The sequence below is a fragment of the Lepisosteus platostomus genome, chromosome 8 (genome assembly GCF_059453375.1).
Source record: "Lepisosteus platostomus isolate fLepPlt1 chromosome 8, fLepPlt1.hap1, whole genome shotgun sequence".
Lineage (NCBI taxonomy): Eukaryota > Metazoa > Chordata > Actinopteri > Semionotiformes > Lepisosteidae > Lepisosteus > Lepisosteus platostomus.
Window position 1 is genome coordinate 57,485,819 of NC_142618.1, and position 25,582 is coordinate 57,511,400.

Here is a 25,582-nt window from a genome sequence, read left to right on the forward strand (position 1 = left end):
ATGAATTATAGTTCATTGATAAAAATTATTTATAAAATCTATCAATTGAATTGAGATGAATAATGGTGAGGCACTGACGTTTTGCTTTGCGATTCTGTATAACGTGCAAGCACAACCACATTGGCACAAACGGGAAGGAGAAATCGGCTTTGCACGAAAATTACACAAACATTTCAACACCAACTCCTGGGCAAGCCAGGGTGACTCTCTAAAAAGATACTACAGAATCGGAGCCGCAATGAAAGTGTATCCTCTAGATTGCAAGTGAGCTCCGCACCTAACTGGACAAAACTACTGTAGTGTACGTTAAAGATCTACGGCAATGCAGTTCACACCAAGATGAAGCTCGGTTTTTTTTTTTTAATTAAAAAAAAACCTTCTCCTCTCTCAGACCTAGAAGAGAAGACCCGGAAAGAAGCCGAGGAGAAAGCCCGACAGGAGGAAGAAGAGAGGAGGGAGCGAGAGAAGGCTGAAGCTGGTGCTCCCGACCAAGCTCAAGAGCAGCCCGGCGAGCAAACCGAGGACAAGGAGCCGCAGAACAGCAGCGCAAAGGACGATACGAACCCCTCAGAGGCCAAGGAAACAGCAGCCAGTTCAGAGACCAGCCAGCAGGTTCAAAACGGTAGGTTCAGCGCTCTTACAATCGCATTGTTACAAACAAACAGAAAAAGACCTCTCTAGCACACAAAACAGACTTATGTGTTTCTCAGTCAATAATTTGTTAATGATTATTAGCGGACTTAATGCATGAAAGTTCCCTTTGCGATTACTTTATCTGGCCAGGAAAACCACTTCTAAAAGAATTTGGAGGGTTTTTTTTTGTTGTTGTTGGTGGTGGTGTTGTAAGACATCTCACCGTATTTTTTGTGGTCTGGGGCCATTTTACTTGTTGCATTTCCCATTAATTAAAAATTGGTGTCTCCGTAAATTGATTTCACAGACGTCTTTGAACGTCCAGTACTTCAAGTTTATTGTCGGTTCTTTTAATTCCTGGAAGAATCTCACTTGTATCTTTGGTCTTGATCTGTGATCTGTTTCTTTGCTAAAGGCCTCCCTCTGCTGGTGAGTTACTGATATTGATCCTTTAGGTTGATTTTAGATTTTGATTGGACTGCAAAAAGTCGGTTGACTTGTAGTTTTTTTTCTTTGTATGCTTGTGTTTTCCCTTACCCGTTTTACAATGTGTTCATTAACTCTGAAACAAATTAACCATTTATATGTTGCAACAATTCGCTTACAAAAAATACTATTGAGTATTAACGCGACGATTATCTTTTTGATGTTGCTGGCCTTGATAACATTCTTCAGTAAATTACTTATATTTAACCCCAAACCAGATGGGGAAATTGTGCTGAAAAAGTAATAATCATAACATGTTTTTTTAATCATAACATGAATGCAGAGGTATGTAATAATAATACAGTATTATAATAATATAACGTAACATAATATCAGACTTAATGAAATTGGCAATGGGCAGGATTAAAACAATGAAGCTGAGATGAAGTTCTGGCAAATTTTTAGCTGTGAGTCAAAAACAAAAGGAAAAGAATATTCCTTTTTTCATTGTTTTCCTCTCACCTTAATTATCACAAACACCCCAATCACCCAGCGTCACTTGTGGACTGTTTATGAGGACTAAATTTCACGGTCAAGTCCTTCACCCACACTCTGTATACGCATTTAGCAGCCAGGCTACGTTTGAGTGATGAATAAACAAAAGAGCCTTCTGTTTACATGATCCAAATGGATTTATTTAAAGGAAACCACGGTTGAAAGAAGGACTTCTTCATGGAAATGAAGAATTTAATATGAGGTCCAAGGACTTCAGGGCATCTTCAGGACGCAAGAAGCCATCTGACCCTTCCAAACCTAGTGGTGTGTTAAATCAATGCTCACACAGCGTATCTGCTCTGGCAGGGCTTACTTACGGTGTGTTTAATCACCATTTACACAATGGATGGACCTGCTCTGATTGGGCTTATAGTGTGTTAAATCATCAGTTATACAATGGACCTGCCCTGATTAGGCTTATAGGGTGTTAAATCACCAGGTACACAATGGATCTGCTTTGTCAGGGCTTATAGTGTGTTAAATCACCTGTTACACAATGGATCTGCTTTGTCGGGGCTTATAGTGTGTTAAATCACATGTTGCACAATGGATCTGCTCTGATTGGCCTTATAATGTGTTCAATCACCAGGTACACAATGAATCTGCTCTGATTGGGTGTATAGTGTGTTAAATAACCAGGTACTCGATTGATCTGCTTTGTCAGGGCTTATAGTGTGTTAAATCAACATTCATACAATATATTTGCTCCAACATTGTTTACAGGTGTTAAGTCAATACTTGCTCAGTGGATCTGCTCTGATGGGGCTTACCGTGTGGTTAATTTAAGTCATAAACCAGGTTCTGCTGCTTAAACCTCCAGACATACAGGCGGAAATTGACTGATGTCTCATTGGGTTTTTAAAAGGTTAATGAATATTTGCATAGTGGATGTGTGCTCTGATAGGGTTAACAGTGTGTTGAATCACCTTCCAAAAGTGCTGACATCGGAACCATTTGCCACCGGCAGTTCTGCTTTCGATATTTGATATTTCACAGCACTATCGTTTAGAATAGATGCTTCAGTCCGGATTAGAGTTTAAATTGGGAATCCTTATAGTGAGGCATTTCTTGAAACATATTCTTTATTCAGAAAAAAGGCCTGCATTAAAAGCTTCTGCTTTCCAGCACAAAAGACATTGGAGACATTTTGCTACTGGCAAAGCTTGGAAATTGTGTAGGTACATAGGTGTATTCCAATAATGATTCTCTGAGGACTATTTCTATTTGGGGAAAAATAATTACTCAAGGAGGAGATATCCAATCATATAAAGTGGCATTTATTTCTGATTGGACATAAAAGCAATATTGCACATACAGTAATATGCATCATGATCATTTAAGAATGTGTTATATAAAATAATAAATATAATAAAAGATACAAAGAAGGGGGGACCATTCAGCCTGTCTAGCTTTGTTTTTTGCTAGTACAGTAGGTGATTGACACAAGGATCCTATCTAGTTGATTTTTAGGGGAAGCCAGTGTCAGCTTCAACACATCACTCTATCGCTTATTGTTACTTTACTCTCAAAAGCCTTTCTGTAAATAAATACGTTCAGTTCTCTTCCTTCAGTGTACTTCCTTTTAGTTTCCAATTTTGTCCCCTCACAGCCTCCTTTGGTCAAGACTAAAAAGAGATTCAATTTCTGTATCCGTTTCTGTAAGGTATTTCTTTAAGAATTGGCTTTCTTTGGACTGATCTCAGGGCTTCGATGTGATTTTGGCAATGTGGTGACCAGTGATCTTTGAGTTGTGTGCAAAAGTGATTTTAACAATGACATATATAATCGAGTATATGTCTCCACCTTGTGACAGAAATCAAAAGAATCATAATTAAAAGTCTGATGTGTGTATTCGTAGTCATTTGTATGAGAGAAGTCACTGCTTTCATGAATTGGATTTGATCTGCATATTTTTCTTTAGTCTCAAACAGTTCTTTGGTGACTAGCTGACTAAATTCTGTCATTTTTCTCTTGTACACTCCTCTTTGCTGTTGACAACATAAAGTATAACAATCAGTGCAGACTGGGATTGATAATTAAGCGCCTTTGAAAAAGAAAACTTAAAGGGATCTTAAAATGGCACATAGTTTGTCAATTGCAGTTTAGCGAAACCAATGCTTAACATTATTCCCTCAGCATAACGGATCCTTTAAGTACTTTAAAAGTTTCTGTGATGTAATAAATGCAAAGTTTTAATGTTGTAAAGAAACAATGTTTTCTGTATTAAAAAATAATCACAGCTATTTGGGTACTCTACATTTGGGTACTAACATGCGTGGATTTATTCATTTTAAATTTGTTCAAACCGTTTATTTAATTACAAAGCACCTAAGCCTCAAACAGTGATGATGGGAGCTTCTCAGCACAATATCCTTCTAAAAATTACTCAGTTTTAGGCCAAAATACAGTATATATCCTATACTCCTTTCTGAAATATTGCAGAATCATAACTCACAAAGATAGCTATTGTAATTTTATCAAAGTAACATTATACAAGACTACAACTCCAGAAAATACTCATCTGTTTTGATCTGCAGAAAGGGTGAGAATCTTAGCGAGGTACAATTTTACTGATAATTTACTTAAAGATTTGTATATAATTATGAACTGTACTGATCTAAGTTATCTTACATTAACTGTTGTGAAGCACGTCAGATCATTATTGTTTTTAACTTATTGTGTATTGTCACATATGGGTAGCTTATTTTAGTCATTACTGGTAGTAAATAAAACAAATATCCCCTGATGAAAGCACATTTGAGTGTGCAACATACCCCTTTTCAACTAGTTTTAACATAATTCCATTAGTCTCTTCCTCACTAACCTTGGATGTGTGTTCTGTTCATTCTGGGAAACATTATTGGCAGGACGGGTGACGGGAAGACGTATGGTATTTAGGGTGTAAACTGAGGTTTTTCAGACGAGCCCGAAGCATAAATGTGTCACAGTGCAAGTCTGCGCAGTGCGAGTGGGCAGGTTAAGGTCAAAATGCTTCCTTTCTTCCTAGCTCTCTCTCCTGGCTCACGGACCTGGGGATAGAGCATTAATGAAATAATATTGCTTTTGTTTTTTCAGATTCTGGAGCGGAAGCGAAGAATGATCTTGATTCCACTTCTTCTGTTGCCACCTCCACTGCTACAGCCGATACAAACTAACCCATCCTTCATTCTTCAACAAAGACTTCATTCCCAGGGAAAGATTCTCTCCGATGTTCCAGCACACTTTCCTTTAGACGTAGCGTACATTACTTTGGATTTTATTTTTTATTTTGTGTGTGTGGGGGGTTAACAATTCCTAACCCAATGACTGAGCTTTTTGCACAGGATGGTTGACTCCGTACTTCCACTTCCAAAATGGCCGAGGACTGACAGTACACAGGCCTCCGCAAACGACATTAGCTGTTTCACTTTTTCCCCAGCAGCATAGAAAACTCCTGGAACCTAATTCACTGTATATAAGTGTTAATGACAAAATTGCTGTTGATATAATATCCCTAGCTCACACAGAAAAGACAGCTTTTATGCATTGGAAAACCTATTTGTTACTTGAAAGGACCCAAATAAAGAAACGGGTCTTCTGAAGAGCATGTAATGTTAGCTGGGTGCTTCTACACAGAACTGTACATCATATAGCTCAGTAATACCTTGAGTATTTTTTTATTTGTGCAGGAGCTACTGAGTTAGCTATACATAAACCAGTCCTTAGCGTTAGATTGCCTGTATTATGCTGCATTATTCAGTGTGAAGTCAAAATCAAATGCAGTGTGAAAAAATTACCTTCGTTTTCATTTTGATATGAAAATGCACCAGCTTCATGCAATCCTTTAAGACAAACCGCAACACTTACAAATCTGCTTCCTGGAATTTAGAGAATTAATTTATAGGATCCTGTTTAACTTGCCATATGTGTTCTCATGTTTGTTTGTTTTTTTAATTAATTTTATCAGGGGATTTTTTTTCACAAAAATCCGACAGAATGTAGAATGCGTATGCCCAAATTTTAGCTTAACGAGGCTTGTTTCTCAATAACGTGTTAAAGAAGAAAACAATCAATGTAATTAGCTTAAGAGCAAAGCTACTCAAAATATTTAAAATCTTAACTCAATTCACGTTGTGATTGTTTTTATGATGTCAGATATGATACAGTTGTCATAGTCATAGTCTGCTAAATTTAGAAAGGAACCTCAAAATATTTCAATCTTTAAAATGCATCCAACAAACAACATTTTTCACTATACATGCTGAAAATGCTACACGGCAGGAAGATGCTTTCTCAATCACAGAAATATCCATTCCAAACAGTTTTTTTTCTTTTCCTTAGAAAGAAAAAATTACGTCTGTTGCCTTTTGTTTCTGGGCCTCTTTAAAAATAAAGGTTGACTCTTAGCACAATTCATAAATCCGCACTAGACATCAGTAATAAATGTAAAGTGTATGACTAATTGGAAAGTATTTAGACAGAAGTCTTTTGCCATTAAGAGACCACATAACCCAGAATTCATCCTGGTGGTAGTGACGCTTACGGTGGTATTAATTTCTCTTGCAAGCCCTCAGCTTCTTTTGAGAGGGTTAAGCTCTGGTCGTGAACCTGGACTTTTCTGGCTACGGTGAGAGAAACGCGTGTTTTTACAGCATAAGTGCTTTTTAGCTGTGGCAGTTCTTAAACGTACAACACAGTGCAGCTGTTTTCAGCAAGACGTTCTCCATGGCTGTTTTCAAGGAAGAAAATAAATGGTTTGGGAGAGAACATGAGTGGATTGGACCAGTTGTACTGCTTTGTGTCTGTATCCAAATATGATTACTGTATGTCAGTTGTCCTTTACTGTACTTTGTAGTTTTAAATGAGAAACAGGACTTTCAGAACTTTTTTCAGTTCACATTTTCCACTTTATTAACTGTATTTCACTTCATATGGTAAAATATTATGTTGGCATCTGTCTTTAAATTTAATTTAAGACTTAGTATGGATAAATTGTGCTCTAATTTGCTTATCCTAATCCAAAAGACCATGGGTTGAGCTTTTTTAATTTTCTTTGGAATGTTTCACTAAATCATAAGAATTACATTTTGCTTCCAAGGGAGAAAAAAAGATTTAGGATGCTTTCTTATCTCCATTAAACAAACTCTGTTAGGCTTTGGGAATCATTACAAGCTTCTTACCTGTGAAGATTTCAGTTCATCTCACTTTAGGCTCTAAGAGCAATTTAGAACAGCCTTGTTAATTAATTGTATGAATAAAACATGTTCTCTTCACACTTTCAAGAATAAAATGTCCAGGTAAAAAAATGCTTTGAAATACTCTATAAACAGAAATCCACCAGTTTAGATAACAGTGGGAATGCTCCAAAGATAAAACGTTTTTTTAAGAGCAAGACAATGAGAACAATGGATTTTTATGAATGTGTCATTTTCCATTTGTCTTGATGCTCATGCATCTCTTCCATTTTAGCCAGGCTAATTCAACTTGTCTGTGTGAGAGTCAGTCTCCTCTAAGTTAAATGTTTTTTGATACTTTTATTTATGTAGCGTGAAGTTATGTGTCTGTGATCGCATATGATATGCCCTAAAAATGTCTTCCACGGAAGCATTTAATTTTAATAGAGAACTTGATAGGCTGCTGTTGAACAATTTAGAAACAAAAACAAATTCCAAAAATACTAATTCTGTGAACTTGCTCTGGATGTCCACTTTTAGTAGTTTTGGAGACTGGTGTTTCAAAATGATGCAGGATTACTGTTATGAGAAATCATTTTTTTCCAGTATGCCTCATCAAATTTTTTATGCTAGTGTACAATACTCTTCATTCTTTTTTTTTGATCTGGCTAAGAAAATGCCTTTCCGTAAACTGTTCTAGAAGTCTTGCCTTTTTCTAAACTGTTAGAGATGTTTAAGAAGTAATGTGTTTCAGTTTGTCAAGCCTAATGGCTGGTGTTGCAAAATACAAAACTTGTATTTTTACTGCTCCTGACGTTTGCCTTTCATTATATGTGAACAGCACTATGCTCTGCCTACAGCACATACAAATAGATAACACAGGAGTATATAATCTCCAATTTTAAAATAAACTGAATGAACATAGTAGTGACTGTGAGTCATCTTTTTAGACTGTTTTAATAGCATTGTGACTTCCCAGTTGTTGAAATGCCTGTACACATCTCCTTCTCTGTCATAGAAAAATGTCTGTCAGTATTTTCGTCATGTTCTTTGGGCACAACCTAAATATCTAGTTTGAGAGTTGTTGTTTTTAATTTTTCAGAATCATTCTGGTCCATTTGCCTTCCAACGGCAAACTTAGGGCTCTAAATGGGGTTCTAGTTCACAAATGTCTTTATTTTTTCAGAGGTCACCATTGGCAGACATTTAGACATTTAGGCTCCATTTCCAGCAACAGCCTTAGGAAAAATAATTAGTATTTAGGATTAAACACTGGACTGGAAACTGAATTTGTCTGAATGGCTGACTGCTCGTTGACAGAACCTGATGAATGAGTCACAGTTGCTCTTAATGAGTAATTAGTATTCGGAGGGAGAGACATTCCACATAAGGAAAAGTAGTAGTGTGTGATGGTCATGCCTCTGCGATAATTGCAAGGCTTAAAAGAGAAGTCAGGAGGACAAGGTGGTAGTCTGTGTCTACTGTAGTCTGGAAGAAGAGAGTGTATGAGCACTGAGCTATGGGGGGAGTCTCATAGATTTGAATTGAGCCGGTCTTTGTGTCTGTGAGAATCAGTGCATAAAGGATACTTCCAAAAACACAGTTTAGGTCTGTAAAGAGGTCCCTCACCAGTGCTGGTAGACTGCAGATACCTGTAGGTAGTTTGCCGTGTGTAGCAGTGTAGTGACTGGGAATTACTGCACTGCTGAGGATCCCCTGTGGAGATGCGTGGTGTCTAGAGGACGGGTTGGATCTTGATTTCCTGTGTCCCCTGATGTTGAGACCAACTGGCTGTCTTGGATTGTGGTTAGCCAGCAAACTGGACGCTGTTGTGTCGGGGGTACAGCTTTCTATGATGGAATGCTGATGGCTGACCCTGGCCAAACAGGATCAGCTTGCAGTTAGTTATGGGGGGACAGGCTATTCCACTGTGCATATTAATGAGGAAATGGAAAACTGGTGAAAAGAACAAAGTTTAGTGCTGCATTATCTCATTGTGAAAGGTGAATAGTGATTCGTAAATTGAGGATTGCAGAAACTGGAGTTTGAGGGGAAAAAACTGAAGCATTCTGTAAGTGTTACAGTAGGTGAAACTAATGTGTTGTGTATGAAAATAGTGTGTATATGGCAAGGGATGTACAGTTAATATTCAATGCCCTGTTTTGGTGAGCCACTATAATACTGCTTTAAAAAAAATGCTCTCCTGGTACTGTATTTCCTTCTTAATACATAAAGTAAGCTTCGTGTGATTGCTGTTTAGCTAGGACCTGCAACATCATCTCAAAGAATACTCTGCAACCCCTAGAGGAAGATAAAAGTAAAACTCTAGGAAATAAAGACTTCAACATCTAAAAGGAATGTATTATAAAGAATTAATTAAATGTGAGTTATTGTAAACAAAAAAACTTGCTATAATGACACATCCATTCATTACTACTATTAGAGGTGCCCCATGTCTCTAGACTAAATTTGTGTATTGCTGTTTGATCATGATTATACCATGGTTTAAAACATATAGCTTGAATATACATTGAATATGTATCCTTTACTGGGCATTAATTTTGAAACTTTAATCTTAAATTGCATATTCAGCATTAATTACTGTTTTTCTATTGTCCTACAAACAGCTTTTGTCCAGTTAGTGTTGCCTGGCCTTCAAAACGTTTATTTAACTTTTCAAATGTGAAACTGAGTTTATATTATGTTTAATCTGGATTTAGGAAATGTCTGTGTTGTTTTTTTTAATTCCGTGAGATAATAAAAAAAAGTTACCAAACTCCATAACTGGAGAAATGTAACAGAAAACAATATGTACGTCAAATACTGCACTGTAATATGAACATCTTGATATCTTAGACAAACTCCAAACTTCATTTCTTTGATGTTGTTAAAGTGTTAAACAGATAGATACTTAAAAGTTTAAAAAGCAGCACGAGAAAAGGAGCCAGAAAAAAAATAAATTGATTTTGATAATTTGGTATTGGGTACCATGGAATTATGAATCAATTTCTTAGAATGTTTGCATTTCATGTTCTCCTGGGAAGAGACTTTCAAAGAATTACAGGTCCCAATAAAACACTAACAAGAATAGATGGATTTTGACTTAAGATTTTAATGAGCTTCTTATAAGTTTGCAAATATTCCCTTAGTCAATGAATGGTGTGTATTTATAACTTAATGAAAGCAGACTATTGTACTTATCCATAATTTTTCAGCTGTTTGTGTATTATGGACATTCACAAGGATGGTGTGATTCCACTAATTCTCACTAATAAAAAAAAATGATTGACATAAACAAGAAGGTCAACAAAAACTGAAAGGGCTATATAAAGTTAATACCTGACAAAATTATATATAATCATGAATTTGCTGTGCGTCCATCTACTGTATATCATAATTTAAGGGGTTAATGTTTTCACAGGCCTTAAATGCATGTCAGGTGTTACTGTTTCTATACTAAGGATATTAATACCAAATCAAAGAGAATGACTATAACAGCTCTTTCCATGCAAATGGTTAATGAAATCACTGTGCAGAAAGCATTGCCTTGACCACACACTGATTGACGTTTTTTTTTAACCTGGACTTTTAATTAAACCTGTTTTTAAATCCTGATAAAAAAACACTCATCATTTTGGCTCTGCAATTAAAAAATGCCATGTCAACTGTGAGCAATGTACACATTATTAAAAATTCAGACTTAAAGCCTTGGTTGATATGTAATTATATTTGTTGAGCTTTTCTTGGGATACAGTGCTTCTGTGGAAATAGGTGGGTATTCGTGGTCATAAGAGTAAAATATTGACGTATATATGTTACTCAGTATATAATCAGTATAAATCATTTTTTTAATGTCAGCAGCTTTCAAAAACAGTTCTACTGACAACCTTATATATTCTTCCTGCAGTCTCAATCGTTTAATGTGTTAAAATTTTGTGACCATTGTCTTTGAGATACGATACAGCTACCAATTGTTTTTTTTTTCTGATTTTTGGCACTACTGCTAAAAAACTGGTTTTTCGTACCAGGCTTGTAGACTGTTTCTTGCAGATAGCACATTGATTTGGTTTAATCTGGACCTTAGTTTTCCTTTTTTTTTGTTTTACGAGACATCAAAAATTCTTTGCTTTGAAAACGACGACATACAAATAAACCTAAAGAAAAAAAACCCTTGTAAATTGTATTTATGGCATAATTTTAATCCGAGTCTGAATAGCCTGGGTTACATTTGATTTAAGTCTTCTGCAAACACGCGTGTGCCTGAATTGCATTTAAATAAAATGCAGATAATTTTCAAACATGCTTCGTTGCATTTCAGTCCCTTAAGCTTCCCACTGTTTTTCAAAATGTCCTTGACACATATTTTAATAGAACAAATATATACTGGGATGCTTTAGAGGCACAGCATGTGTATTTGTCCCTGATTGTAAATGATGTAATACAACCCATTAACCTTTTGGAGTAATGGTATAGGTATTTGTGATGTACAAAATGTTAAAGCTCAGGTCCTTTAATTGCACTACTCTACCAATTCCCTGCCTGAGGAATAGCAGACAGTTTGACATCATATGTGGCAAAAAAATGTTCCCTTGTGAGATAGTAAAGATGATGTCTGACAGATGTTTTTCCGGGCTTAAATTCTAAATCTTTTCGGCATTTCCATTTTGTAGCTTCTGCAGCGTTTCCTAATCTTCCTGTTTTGGTATCATCTGCAAATGTTCTAATGTTCTAACAATACCAGAATCTAGATTATTGATGTAAAAAAAAAAGAAGAAAAAGGATCCTAATGCAACCCAGTGGTACTCTACTAATGACATCACCCACATCTGAACATTCATCATACTGTACATCTGCACTCTGTTTTTTATCCACTAACCATTTCTTAATTGAAACACATGCATTTCCTTGAATGCCTGCCACCTACAGTGCAAGACATGACATGCAAATGTGTTTGTTCAGTCAATAGCTGGATTTTAACCCTGTCAAAGCTTTTTTTGAACCAGCTAGGCAGATATGTACATCAACGTTAACCACTGTCAAAATAATATTAGTGATCCTAAGGTTTCTATCCAATTTGTTGGCTGAAACATCACAGAGATGAGTGTATGGCACCATTATCATGTTTGTGTTTGAGACAAGGTGGACACTCCAGGTATAGTCAAAGGAGTCTGTTATAAATGTACTTTGTGATCTCTATACCTCGTGTGACTTAAAGATTATCATATAAAATATACCTTTCCTGTATATTTTTGTATTTTTCTGATATGAACATGAATTTGCCTGTTTTAAGTATTTTCTTTTTTATCAGTCATATCAAAGCGTAACAAAAAAAAAGTCTGAAAAACCTATTCTGTAACATCAAAGTTAGTCAACATGTAGTCAACATACGGTATGACTACAAAATACCTTCTCTCTGTATTATCAGTGGTTTACAAAAGTAATGCAGAATTATTTTCTGGAGCAATTGCAAACCTGACATTTTGGAAAGAAACAGAAACTTCTCTGTAAGCAAGATGCTATGAATCTCTTTTGTTGTGTTGTTGTGTTGTCCCTTTTGTTCTGTTCTACTACACAGTTGATTTTTGTTTGAATCCTTGTGTATGTGTTACGGTTATGAAAATTCCGATGGCACTGTGTCTCTGCCTTATTTGAACGAACAACTGTTAGTCACGTTGCACCAAACTATTTCTAGTTACTTAGTGATCTTCCATAGCACCATACTCCCTTGTCCACAGAGTAACTACTATACTTTAATAATGATAGTCTTACTACTGTCTAATTGGAACACAATTAATAAAGTGCCATGTTCACCAACACTCTTGTGTATACTGTAAAATAGCCATATACAGTCAGACGAGAAGGGAAGGCATTGTTAATTTAGAACCCACCCCATGGATGTAACATTGTTTAATGAGTGCAGCAACCTGACCAATGAAGACCTGCTACTGTAGGTCAGAGTGAGTCAAAGGGAAATGAAGGAATGAATGGAAACAAAGAAAATGGAAGCTCTGTATCACATAAAACAAGCTGTCTAGTTCCTATTTTCTAGCATAAGTGAATATGTAGTAATTGCATTTTTAACCCAGTTAGAAATATTTTTATACCATGGGAAGATCCAGTTTTATGTTGTGCCTATCCTATATTTATTGATAGTATTTAGCAAAATTTAATGTTGTTACCAAATGTTAAATGCACAGATGTAAGTTAGTCTGTAATATAATGTAAAGGAGATGCACAGCCTCTGAAACCATTAGTATTCTAAAGCTCAAGATAGATTTTACCACATCTGTGACATGTACTGTACTACATCATTCTATGCATTATGTGTGCAGACACCCAAATATGCACGTGTATACTGTATATATCAATGTATATAGTGATGCACAAATAAATGCAACACTCAGGTCTGATGGATTTAATTTTAAGATGAGATATCTGACAAAATTATGGCAAATTTGAAATAAACTACAGCTCAAAGTTCTTGTTTTCAGATGAAACTGTGTCAAAATGAAGATATTTAAAAGTTAATCTCAATTGTGACCTCCCAGAAAAAAACACTATATACAGGTAATGCTGATGCATTGATCTGATCAGACTCTGGACAGAATACTTTGACGTTCTGCTTCTTTTCCAGTGCATCTGACGCTAGCTAGCAAATTATGGCCAAGTATGGTTAATTGATTTGATTAATTGGTCGCCAGGTCAGGAGAAAAACCTGAGGAATAGTGATTCCCAGCACCATATGGTCTTGGATTATCCAACTGGAAATTTTAGAACCAAGTTGGTTTGCAAATTGGAAGAACTGTTGGTTCAGTGACTTCAGCACCAACTGCTTTCCTGTTTCAGATGATTTCTCCCCACATCATCACTCTTCCTCCACCTCGTAGGTTGGTTTGAACAGTGCAAAATTTACCATAATGCTCGCCACAATATCTCCACACAAGTTGTCTTCCTCCCTTCTTCTTGACAGGCTTGTCAAGGGCAAAACATTCATGATTGGCAAATAGCACCTTCCATTTCCCAGTCTCCAGGTGTTCTCTAATCCATAGAATGTCCATCGCCCAATGTTCCTCCTGCATAACCCTTGAACATGTATTTTTCATGGAGATGACAAGCTGCTCTTATTCCACTGCTACGCAGGTTATTTCTTCTTGGAATTTCTTGTGCATTAGCCACTGCATCTAAAAACACTTAAGCAGATGAATCTGGGATGGACGAGCCAGCTTCCCGATTGTGGTCACGTTGTGGTCACTGTTAGTGTGTTAATTAAAGTGATGGATATTTACTGTACATCAGCTCATTTTACAGTTTTTTGTGATCAAATTTCCATTGTGCCGGTTTTAACTGAACCGCTTTATTTTTATGAAGTCACATGGCTCGAACTCAATGTTCCATTATCCCGAGGAGCCATACTACTAAAAGGATCACAAAATCTTTTGCTTCCTATTTGAAATTTCAATAAGATTTACTTTGCCCAACAACCTAGATTTTGTGTTTTTGTTGTGCATCAGTATATACACACACACCAGAAAATTATAGTTCTGTTTCCGTTTTGCATTTCCTCTAATATGTTGCTGATTCTTTAACTTTTTCCTTAAATTAATGAAAACATTAAGAAAATGAGACGTGTATTTCATTACATTGGTTCAATATTCATTGTTTGAAGCCATATATTTTATGCATTTCTGTCACTTAGTGGCAAGTTGGCATTGTTCTGTTTTTATTTTTATCTTTATTCTGAATATTTTATGTAATGTATGATTTGCTATGCCATTTTTTCATCAAGTTTAAACAAAAACTAAACTGTGTTGGCCAATGTGGTCCTATTTGTTACAATGCTACGTTATTGTACTGTTGTGACAATAAATCTGGAATTCTAAAAATCAAAGAGTTTTTTTTATTTGCTATTTTAAATATTATAAAGGGCAACTGCTGGACATTTCAGAATGCATATTTATAAAGAGTTTGTTTTGTGTGCTCCGGAGAGGTTTCCCTGCAATGTAATTAACATTATGGGAATATTGTTTGCATTTACAGTACAGTATACTACAGTATGTGTATATACAGGAAAAGTATATATTTATAACAGTCCTCTTTGGGATGTTCTGGATTCACTGATGAATACATGAGCCAGAGGACACAGTTTTTTTCTTTCTACCCATCCTTGTAACCTTTATTAACTTGCCTCAGCTTTTCTCATGGTTTTTCTCTGTGTTGTTTCTCCCTGTTACACACCCATTTTACATCAACCAAAATCTACTTGTAGTTCCTCATTTTAATGCAATTGAACATGCAACACCACTCACAAAATGGTCAACTCTTTACATAGAGTCAACTGTGTCTGAGAGTCTGTCCTCATAGTCTAGAGAAAGATCCATTTTCACTGCAGGCTTCATAGGCCGCCTACTACAATGTTACACAGATTTTTTTTTACATCAAATATAAAATTCAATAAAAGAACAAAGCCATGTCCCAAATCACCCTTGTGCCCCTAGATTTCCTGTCAAGGACCCAGAAAATAAAATAAAACCACTAATACAACTATTGGTCCTGTAGAGGAACTTCAGTCCTTTACTGCACATACTCCCCACTTCTGCATCATGGCTCGATGCAGGAGAAGGTTTCTGACCAATGGTGTCAAAGTACATTGACATTTATTCATTTGGGCTGCACTTTAATCCAAGGGGACTTCCAATCGCATCAGGTCAAGATGCAAAGCGTACAGGTGGCAGTGGCATAAAGCAACAATAAAAGCACAGTGGATAGCGCTGCATCAAGTGCCAGGATGATGGACAGTGCTGAATAATGTCAGTGGTGCTTGACAGATAGGAAGTAGTGACGTAAGAGCACAGTCAGTAAGTGAGGGTTAATTGCAAGCCTCTGGGGTTAGGAATATCCGGAAGAGATGAGTTTTGAGTTTCTTCCAGAAGACGGTGAGTGAGTCCAGTCCTTTAGGAACCTTGCAGGCGGGCTCCAAGGGTTCGAACATACACTAGGATCCACTGATGCCAGAGCAGGGAATGCAAAGATTCCCAATGAATTTCCAGCATCTTGTTGTTATTCATTCAGACCAACCAGATATGTCACCAAAGTGTCACCTCCTCTGGATACTCCCAAAACATACGTCAGAAGGTGCCCACAACACCTCCAGATAAAGCTTATCTAGCGGCATCTGACCAGGTGACTGAGGTCAGAAGCCTATTTCCCACAACATTGTGTGGGAATGCGAATCAGACAAGAATCTCCATGTTGTCTGAACTCACTGCCATCTCCCAGTCCTCTCACCGGCAGGAACCATGTCGTTGAATTCCACGTTGTGTCCTCGACCCCCCCGGAGCCCCAGAACAACAGCAACCGCCCCCGCTCCCCCCTCCCTCCCTGCTCTTTCCCTCCTTTCTACAATCTGTCCTCTCCCTCTCTTCCCCTGGTTCTGGTCAGGATTCCAGCCTACTGCACCTGTGGCCCCAGTCTGTCTTCATTGTTTTGTCTCTCCCAGTGCTCCTTTCCACTGTCTCCATAGGGGCCCCCTCACCCAGTCCCTGTGGGTACAGGCACTCAGTGTTAGTCTGTTCCGGCCCTGGGACCCTTGTTTACAGCTTTCACTGCAACAGGACCCTGGCAGCAACAGCAATGATTTCCCAGCTGCCCCCACATTTAGCACCCCTGTGGCCTCAGTAGAGGCCCCTTTCAAGAGTACGGCACTTCTGTTTGCTTCTGGGGTCCATCTTTTTAACCATACTATGTGGGGGTCCTAACAGAATCCCCATTCAGCCAGTTGTAGCAAATCTGCCTCAAACTCAATGAGTGAGGAAGAGGGGTCAACAGCTGGGCCAGGACCGTCAGAGGTTTATTTTCTCTTGGTGAGAGCCTGTCCCTTTCACACTTCGTGAAATTAATTTTGCAGTTTTAATCTGCCCAATTGTACAAATATGAATTCTGTAATCCCACGGGCCTTTTTGTCCACCACAGCTATGATAGTATCCATTTTCTAGCTGGGTTAGGTGGAGCAATGTGGCGTAAAGTACCTTACTCAATGGTATCACAGCCATGACCACAGAGGGCACTCAATCGCACAACCCCATAGCTGGGAGTCCTCTGTCTACATTCATAATGCCAAAAATCATAAGAATAATAAAAAAAAGAAATCTGAGGAGGAAAAATACACTGACTCCTGACATAAAATATCTGTATCTAAGGTTTCATTATTCCCCACAAGAAAAGCACGCTAACATGCTTTTATTTTCGTTCTTTGTCCCTTCAGTGAAGAAAGCGGGATATGATTTGATACGGTACTTCAAGAGGCCCAGCTACTGTGCAAACCTGTACCTGCCTTCACTGCAGAAGAAAAGGGGGGAGAGTCTGAGAGGAAGTAGGATGCTGGACCAGAGAAGTAAAGCAAAGAAGCTACAGCACATCTCCCTCAGAGGAAGCAAATGAGACTGAAATGGGAAATAGGCAGCAGAATATGTGCCTCATATTATCTATAGCTGTGTGCTTAGGAGGGCATGTGTCTCCATGGCTTTTATTTTTCAGTAGTTGTCAGTAGTTGTCCATTCCTCTTCTTTTCCGACCCTACTGTCGAAATATTCAAAGCACTGCAAAATGTTTGGCTTCTTCTATTGTTGCTGACTAGCTCAAAATCTATTATTGCACAAAGGAGTGGAAAATGTAATGTGTTTTGGCCTTTCTATCTTAATTCCTTACGTTAATATGCTGGCCTATTGACACTTGGGAATATCATTTATAAGTTTAGGAATACAAATTTATTTGTTTAAAGCATGACTGAAATTTTCTTCAGGTTTCAGAATCATATTTTAATTTTTACATCCATAACATACCCAGATACTTGTTTTTTAGGTTTTCATTTTTTCCAGATTCCATAAACAAGATTAAGGAAGCAAAATGACACGCTGGCTATCACAAATATGAGGAAACATGGAAGTCTTTCTATGTACACACATCAAATTTAAACCTCATATGTAATGCATTTGTTTGGTCTACAAGATGTTTATTTCTACCCATCAAAATATAGTACTCATCAGTTGCCCTTTATGGGTTAAATTCTTGTATAAAACAGGATACAAAAATCATAAAATACTGCTTTGCTTTAGAGAATTAAAGTTATTAATCATCTTAAAAAGACAATAGGAGAGTGCAATAGGAGAGTGTGGCTGGTGTGATACTTGAGCCTGGTCCTGTGACATGATCCCTAGGAAATCTGATAGCATAAAATTGTCAGGGGTGGGGGTCTGCCTTTTAGTGCCTGAGGACATGCTGCGTGGAGAAGGCTTGGGACTGAGGAATCCCTGAGAGACAGCGATCGAAAGCTGGTAGGGCACACACGTTTAGCCCCATACTCGTCCATCTTTAGCCATCAAAGCTCTTTCTACTGTAAAGACTTTATACTGCAACCCTAGTCAAGGAGCATCCCTGTGTCCTCTGACTTCCATTCCCAATGAGTTTTTAACTACTTAGGTATATTTATCCTTTTCTGAATTGTAACTCTACATTTGTAACATTTCTATAATTAATGAGGAAGTAATTGATGCACAGAATATTTTTAAATACAGTACATGACATTTTTATTTATAATTAATGCCATTCTGTTTACGTTACACCACAGCTCTCTTGTTTGATTGAGTTCCAGTGCCGTCCTGCCGTTTAATTCTTTTTAACGTTGTCAGTGTTGTTTGAGGCACCGTTTTGACATTCCTGTCACTCAGGACTTTCCGAAGCTTCCTAATCCATGCAAGCTTTTTTTTTTCTTTTCTGCAACAAAATGAACCTGCAGCACTTTTTACGTACAGGGGCGCTTTAAGAGTCAGCTGTAGTTACAGCTAGAAGCAGTGGTGGGATTGTCTGTACATTTAATTGAAGTTGTTTTGTACAGTAATGAGAAATTTAAGTAAATGGGTAACAAATGTGAGAGGAAGTTGCACAAAATACACTCCAATATATTTTGAGTAAGTTAGGTATGATAGAAATAAAATATGTCATTTAAAGAGCTACTTTTATCAGAAACTGTCAGGCATCCTTTGTCAGAGCTCATCTAATTCTTTCCTTCTGTTTCTTCTTCTTCCATATAAATGACGCGTTTCTCTTCTTTCATCAGTTTCACACCTAGAAAAATAAAACAAATATATAATTTATAATAACTCTGGATCGGGAAATGAATTTTAAACAGAAAAACACTTGAGGAGTTTTCACACTTTTTCTGACATCTTTCACTCTCTGAATTAATTCTTTGAATCACACCACAAATATACCACTATACTGTATCTTAATCAAACCCTGGGCGATTCACCAGTAATTCCCTTGCACTACCTTAAACAATGTCCTGAACCTAATTTCATGAGAAGCAATGACATTCAAAAATCGGATGCTTCGTGAATGTTCGAATATTTTAGGTATGATAATTTTGACTTAACTAGCTTTGTTAAGGCCATACGATACGAAGGCCTGGCCATACAACAAGAAGCCTCGAACCCAATTCAGTGTGGGGAGTGACCAAGAGGCAGCAGTGAATGTGGAAATGGGGTGGACGAAGTACACATGTGTGCATTACATATGCTGTGCATACTGTCGCTAATTTCGGTAATGATTATGATTTGGAACAGAGGGGTGAGACCAACTTTTTGTTGTTATCCCACCCAAACGTCTGTTGACTTTCATTTCATTCCTTTTTATGCTGACATCATTCCACATGCAGTTCAAGAATGCGCATCCAGTGAAAACTACACCAAACAGAACACAAACACCTTTCCTTCACGTCTGCATTCCATCAGCATAGTAAAATAAGCCTTATCTTAAGGATTACCACATCACAAGGTGCATCTGAAGATAAGCTTAACAAGGACATCTGATTAAAAAATGAGCAGGGATTGAAAAGGGACGGGATTGCACAGGAGACATACATTTGGGTGTAAATGTTTTGAAGAATACAATTATGTAAATCCAGAAAAAAAACAGACAAGATAGAAGTGCATATAATTTATGTGCCACAAAATATTATTATACCAAAATACATCTGTTTTTAACATGTAAAAATGTCTTCCTATTTTATGAAAAACAAAAATCACAGACATTTGTTGCAGCTAAATATTTACCCAGAAGGCCATTAGTGAAAATAATTTCATCTCGGAAAAGTCTTGTTTTACGGCACTTTGAAATGTCTGAATTTTGTAAATGTTGTGAAGTAATAGAGTTATACAAAACAGCGGGTTAGGTTACGGACAGAATCATAGAATTTAACGTGAGTTATGCTAAAACAATTCACTAGCATACTGCAAGATGGAAATTTACTAATAGAATCTCACTTAGACTTTTGTAAACAACCTAGTTTATTTAATGTTAAAATGCTATTAGTGGATATATATACAGTACACTATGCTGCTCTGGAATCAATCCATAGAAGAATGACAAAGTACATTCTCTGTCTCAAAAGAATGTCCTGTCGCTAGAGGCTTAAGGAAAATTTTAAAGTCTTGTACAGAGACGTCTTTTGGCTGACAGACTTGAAACCCGTGATGAAAATTATTTCAGTTGGGCTCATTTTTGTTTTACGAACTTTTATCTTCCACTGAGGTTGTAATTTCAACAACAGAACCCCGATATACCTACAGTACTGTATAAGAATGTAAAGTTTACTGGCTTGGGGTTTTATTGCTGTTAGTTGATCAGCTGTAGAAAATTGAGGAACAAATTAATTTATCTTATGCACCATTGGAAATTCATGACCACAGGGATGGAAATTCTTGGTAGGCACTGCCCAGTCCAGACTGATGAGCAGCAGATGAGAGTTTTACCTGGGATTAAGGGTGGGATGTAAAGAACAGGTGTGTCTTTCCTCCGCGGTTTTTTATGCTCCTGTTCATGCTGCTGGGTGTCCAGTTGCTTTTCACTCTGTGTTTTTCCTACATCCATCTCACAGTCATCTATCAGCTCTTCCGAAAGGTCTGACAGGGGATCTGTAAGAAAGGGTTTGTTAAACCTCTACACTGTTCTGTTTAAAATAGAAAGTTGTGTACTGTACTCCAAAGATGTGAAGATTGTTTTTTCTTAAATAAATTTGATAAATATGGTTTTGGACATATATGCAATATATATTTAAAACATAGAAATATATCACTGGTAACAGGTTTAAAGAAATTTTAAATACAATATACTGTATACTGTAACTGTCATGATAATAGACTTGTGTGTATGTAAAAGGCTTTTTTCAACACAGCCAAGATGCATTTATTAAAAATGTATGATGTAAGAATAATAATTAATAAGGTGTGGTTGTGGTTGTTAACACAAGCTTTGAAGAGTCTTTGAAGTATCGGAAAATAATTGTGTGAATTCTATGCAGAGGGACGTGTACTCAGCAATTCAAAGACGCGCAACTTCAGTTTATGTCTTAAATTACCATGACAATGGATGAGAATAATGGCATAAGAAGGGAGTTATTAATTTCCAGAAAACGTTGTTTATGAGAAATAAAGATTCCTAATCTTAATTCAGAGATGAAAATACACAGGAGCAACAAGTTACCAAACTATTTACTGTTCAGAAGCCTACGAGTGTTAATGACATAGTCTAACAATGTCCTCAGTCAGGCGTCTATGAGATAGACAAAACAAGATGTGGTGAATTGCTCTGTTCATTTGTAATCTTCTTAGAGTTTTAGCAGTAATAGTAATACATACACACGTTTTTGCCTTCTCATTAATCCTGTATGTATTCATTCTGTGCGCTCCTTTTAACTAGCAGCAGTATTTTTGCAACCTGCTCATTCACTAGACACTAAATTAGCACACCTTAATGAAAATTAAATGATTAAATATGATTATATGATTATTAAATGATTATATATGATTAAATCCAGTCAAATTCAATAACTAAAACCAGAACCTTCTCCATATATAAGTATAAAGAAAAGGAATAAACATTAAAAACAAGGAAAGCACTGGGATTAACATGGATGTTAATTCAGGGCCAGGTTTAGGATTCACTGAGGCATGCAACAGTAACCAATGTGGAAAATATGCCCAAATTATAGTCAGCCTGCAAAAGAAGAATGCATGATGCACCGATTGAATTGAGTAGGTTATATGTTCTGTGGGAGATGGTAGAACACAAAGGCATTGATTGTTTTAAGAAAGAATGACAGTAAAAGTGCTGCAGCTCCACACAGCAGGATTAGTAAGTGCATTTCTACTTTGTAACACCCTAAGAGGACAGACGTGTACGAGAACATACCGAGTGCTACAGTGAATGAAAGCCTCTTCAAGCACTTGAAGTCTCCAGCCCTTAAGAAATCCACTTGAGTCATACTGTACGTCTTCAGGTAAAGATGACACACAGCACGCTAGCTTTTTCCATTTTAGCGTTTTATAAACTTTGATCTCCGTTTAGTAGCTACAGGATAGGCATGTCATTGAGCCTGTCTGTTCAGTTTGAAGACACTCAATTTGTGAGTATGACTGGAAGTTCCTTTTTTGGATTCAAAATGTATTGGAAGCTTTTAATGAATGTCAATCACAAATTCTGAAAATTTTTACCAGATCAAAGCTTCTGAATTCCCCCGCAGCTACATTGCCTGGTCTTGCACAATGTATAGCATCTTCCCCTTGTACAAACGTTCTGGCAAGTGTTCAGGTCATACCTGTAGTTAGGTATGATAATGGTTAGGTACTGTAGCGTTCAGCTTAATGAACAGCTGATGCTTAAGGTTGCACGTGCTGAAAGAAGACCCTCCGTGATGTTTCAGGGCAGCAATATGTTTACCATACAATGGTGGCAAAAGGAAAAAATATTGGTGCTCTGGAATCAGTTCAACGAAGAGCAACCAGATCCATTCAGGGAGTCTAATAATGTGTGTCATCAGCACATTTATGATTTCCTCCAGGGCACCAAGTTATCAAATAACCAAATTGTACAGGTAGGTCCCTCACATCTTTAGGTTTGCTGGCCCAGGAGATTTAAAACCTTGTAATGTGCAGACGGCACTGTGAACAAAATGAACTGATCTGAAGCTTAGGTAGTGCTATGCTTCCAGTGCGTTCAGTACTCACAGAACTGATCCTGGCCATTCAGTCTGTTATCTGTAGCCTTGGGTGTGGGTCTCACATACTCAGTGGACATCTTCCGAGACGGTCTGTTCACCAGCAAAGAACGGGAGATGTTTTAAATCCTGAAGCTGTTCACCTGTACTCACAACAGGGTAACAGTCATTCCATGTGCTTCCACCACAAAAAAAATCTATTAAAGGCTAAACATTTACAGTATATCTCAGTTTTCTTAGATGAAGCATATTTTTTCAGAACAAAAACCTGAGAAAAGCAGGACAAAAAAAAACAGGTGAAGTAGTTATTTTAATATACAATATTAGCCTGGGATTCTACATGCAGGATTATTTTAAATTCATTTTAAATAAACAGGATAAACAATGGTGTAATAAAAATATTTATTTAACATTTACTTTACCATTGTGATGTTATTTTTATTTAAATATAAAATAACAAAATTAAGTTTTCTTTGATTTATTATACAAAAAACTCACACATGTTCTTCATAATCCAAACAAAATCTAATACTAAAAGATATTTCTATACATTTTAAATTGTTATAAAGATTCACAAATGACTTACAATTCCGCATAATCCAATCAGATCTATTTTTTGCATTGTGGAGTTGTGAACTTCTTACAATTTCAGTCATTATTTAATACAGCCTCCATTAACAGTATCTGTGAAATCATTCATTTGCAAGACAAACCGACTACAACACATACACATTCACATACAAACATATACAAATATTTTAAGCTAGCTGGATAGGTAAGATAACCATCAAATCTACCATAAGCACAAGAAAGCATTGCAAAACTTTAGAAAGTTATTTGGTTATAGCCTACCTGCAGGGAGAGAAGAGCTATCTAGAGTGTTAAGACAGCTCTCACAAGAAAGAGCTGATTTTGTGTTCTGGAGGAGGGCAGCCTTTATTACATCATCATTAGCAGTTATCGTCATGACAACCCTTTTACCCATCAACCTTTTTCCATTGTCAGACAGATGGTGTCCTACAACTGTATATGTAACCACATTATCATCTTTTAACATACAAAGTTTATTTAAATCATTTGATATGACCTTCTTTAAAACGTTTTATCTAATTAGGTTTCAAAAATTAGGTTTGTGTGGTGCTCATAATGTATGCATTTCATGTTGGTTTTTGTTCTTCGAATTATTTAATTTGATAAGATAATACACAATCATTTAACAAACACAATGCTGTGCTGTCTTGAAAAAATGACAATTTTTTACACTGATATTTAAATATGCACAGAATTCTGTCTGGGTTTATAAACAGGTTATGATTGATCTAAATTCTGCTTTTATTCAGTTTTTAACTGTGAGCATGAATTAAATAAAGTCAAAGTCTAATGCTATCTCTTATTTCTGCAATGCATACTGTAATCATTTCATATTGGCTTAATCACTTATGTTTTCTCAGTTTGGTAAAGTACTGTAACTGTCAGAAGTTTTTTTTCACCGAAAATGTTGAGGAATTGCAAAGCAATTAATGTATTTTGCAGTTGTAGCTTATTTACATGTACTGTAGTCAATTGGGCTCTATTTGTATCTATTGGAGTCTGATTTTAATAGCATTTTTCCTGTGCCATTCACACTACACATCAATTGAGTCTGCAAAATCATTAAGTGAGACAGAGTACTGTAACAGATGCAGGAATCCTTCTGACAGATGGTCCTGTGTAAACCTACACCATATTCAGGCACGGCTCTGGTGACAGGCCCTTGACTCTGCTGTAATGTTGTATAGTGAAAACTGAGCATGCCATGCAGAATATTAAGATAACACGTTTGAAGGCAAGAAAATAAAAAACAGTATATGCTAGATTCCTGATATGGTCTGTTGTTTTACAAAATGTCTTAATTACTGTGGACTTTAAAACGCAGGCTATTGATTCAGATTTAAAGTAATAACCTTGTTTGTCTAAATCTTTTTTTTTCCTAGTTTAGGAGTGAAGTATTATAATCCATACAGTATGTACATACTGCTCAGTACCATAGTATTGTGGAATTATGCGTCATTTTGAAGACACCTGAAAAAGGGATTGTAAGACATCTTTATATAGGGAAATCTATTACATTGTATAATGTCTTTACGTCATACATCGGGATAATTCTGGAATGCCAGGGTTTATCGGATGTGAATAATGTGGCAGCACTTTGGAGTAAGGGACGCTGCAAAACTGTATTACTAATGTCGTGCACTACCTGAAGTGATCAAGCTTATTCAGAATGAGAACAACACAAAGCAGTCACCCCATCGAAAGGAAATCCATGGAAATCTGTGTCACTCATAACTGAGCATTAACCTGGTCGCCATTGTGCTCTATGGACCTTTCAGAACACGGATGGACAGATGTTAACACAGTTGGAGACTATACAGTATATGAAGCATTCTCAGGATACCCTTTATCCCAACATACATGCTAAAGATATGGCAGAAGACCACTGTAAATTAACACTGATCATTTGGTGCCCTGGAGGAATGGCATTCTGTGGTTCCCAAAGCATATTTCCCCTTTACTTCAAGACAGCTAGACAGCCGAGCAAGGATACACCTTTCTAAAGTAACAGACCAGCCATCCTGTGACAGGGACTCTGCGATCTCTTTAGAGAATGTTGGTTGGAAAGAACAGGTTCAGCGTAACATTGAAAATGCTACCTAACCTCCTGTTTCAGCACTCGCAAGTACAGTATCATATTAATGTAGGAGGAGATAGCTGAAGCAATGTCATTGAT

The 25,582-nt window shown here is 36.9% G+C and overlaps 2 protein-coding genes across 9 annotated transcripts in view; one reads left to right on the forward strand and one right to left on the reverse strand.

Moving 5' to 3' along the window:
- Window positions 1-18,190, forward strand: part of LOC148657560 (dual specificity calcium/calmodulin-dependent 3',5'-cyclic nucleotide phosphodiesterase 1C-like) — a 201,183-nt gene extending 182,993 nt beyond the window's left edge. For 6 of the 7 annotated variants that reach the window (XM_088644009.1, XM_088644011.1, XM_088644012.1 and 3 more), the window contains 2 exons: window positions 392-622; window positions 17,029-18,190. In XM_088644009.1, the coding sequence (XP_088500135.1) occupies window positions 392-622; window positions 17,029-17,204 (407 nt within the window). In that variant the 3' untranslated portion in view covers window positions 17,205-18,190. Of the gene's footprint in view, window positions 1-391; window positions 623-4,689; window positions 14,656-17,028 lie in introns of those variants that run through there. The other variant, XM_088644010.1, reaches the window with a different exon arrangement.
- Window positions 18,191-18,324: 134 nt separating this feature from the next.
- On the reverse strand, window positions 18,325-23,865 carry ppp1r17 (protein phosphatase 1 regulatory subunit 17). 2 transcript variants are annotated; one of them, XM_088644017.1, is made up of 4 exons: window positions 23,668-23,865; window positions 22,826-22,908; window positions 20,573-20,734; window positions 18,325-18,887 (listed from the first exon to the last, which is right to left on the reverse strand). In XM_088644017.1, the coding sequence occupies exons 2-4, from the start codon at window positions 22,893-22,895 to the stop codon at window positions 18,817-18,819; spliced, it is 303 nt and encodes a 100-aa protein (XP_088500143.1). In that variant the 5' UTR covers window positions 22,896-22,908; window positions 23,668-23,865; the 3' UTR covers window positions 18,325-18,816. The 2 variants fall into 2 exon arrangements, with proteins under 2 accessions (XP_088500143.1, XP_088500142.1); XM_088644016.1 differs by having other exon boundaries at window positions 22,826-22,958.
- Window positions 23,866-25,582: the final 1,717 nt, after the last annotated feature.

Excerpts from the sequence above, each read along its gene's own strand:
- ppp1r17 (XM_088644017.1), bottom strand. The coding sequence starts at position 22,895 with ATGTCCACTGAGTATGTGAGACCCACACCCAAGGCTACAGATAACAGA. Across the intron at positions 20,735-22,825 it reads GAATGGCCAGGATCAGTTCT|ATCCCCTGTCAGACCTTTCG; the intron begins GTGAGTACTGAA and ends CCTTTCTTACAG. Across the intron at positions 18,888-20,572 it reads CATCCCACCCTTAATCCCAG|GTGTGAAACTGATGAAAGAA; the intron begins GTAAAACTCTCA and ends TTATTTTTCTAG.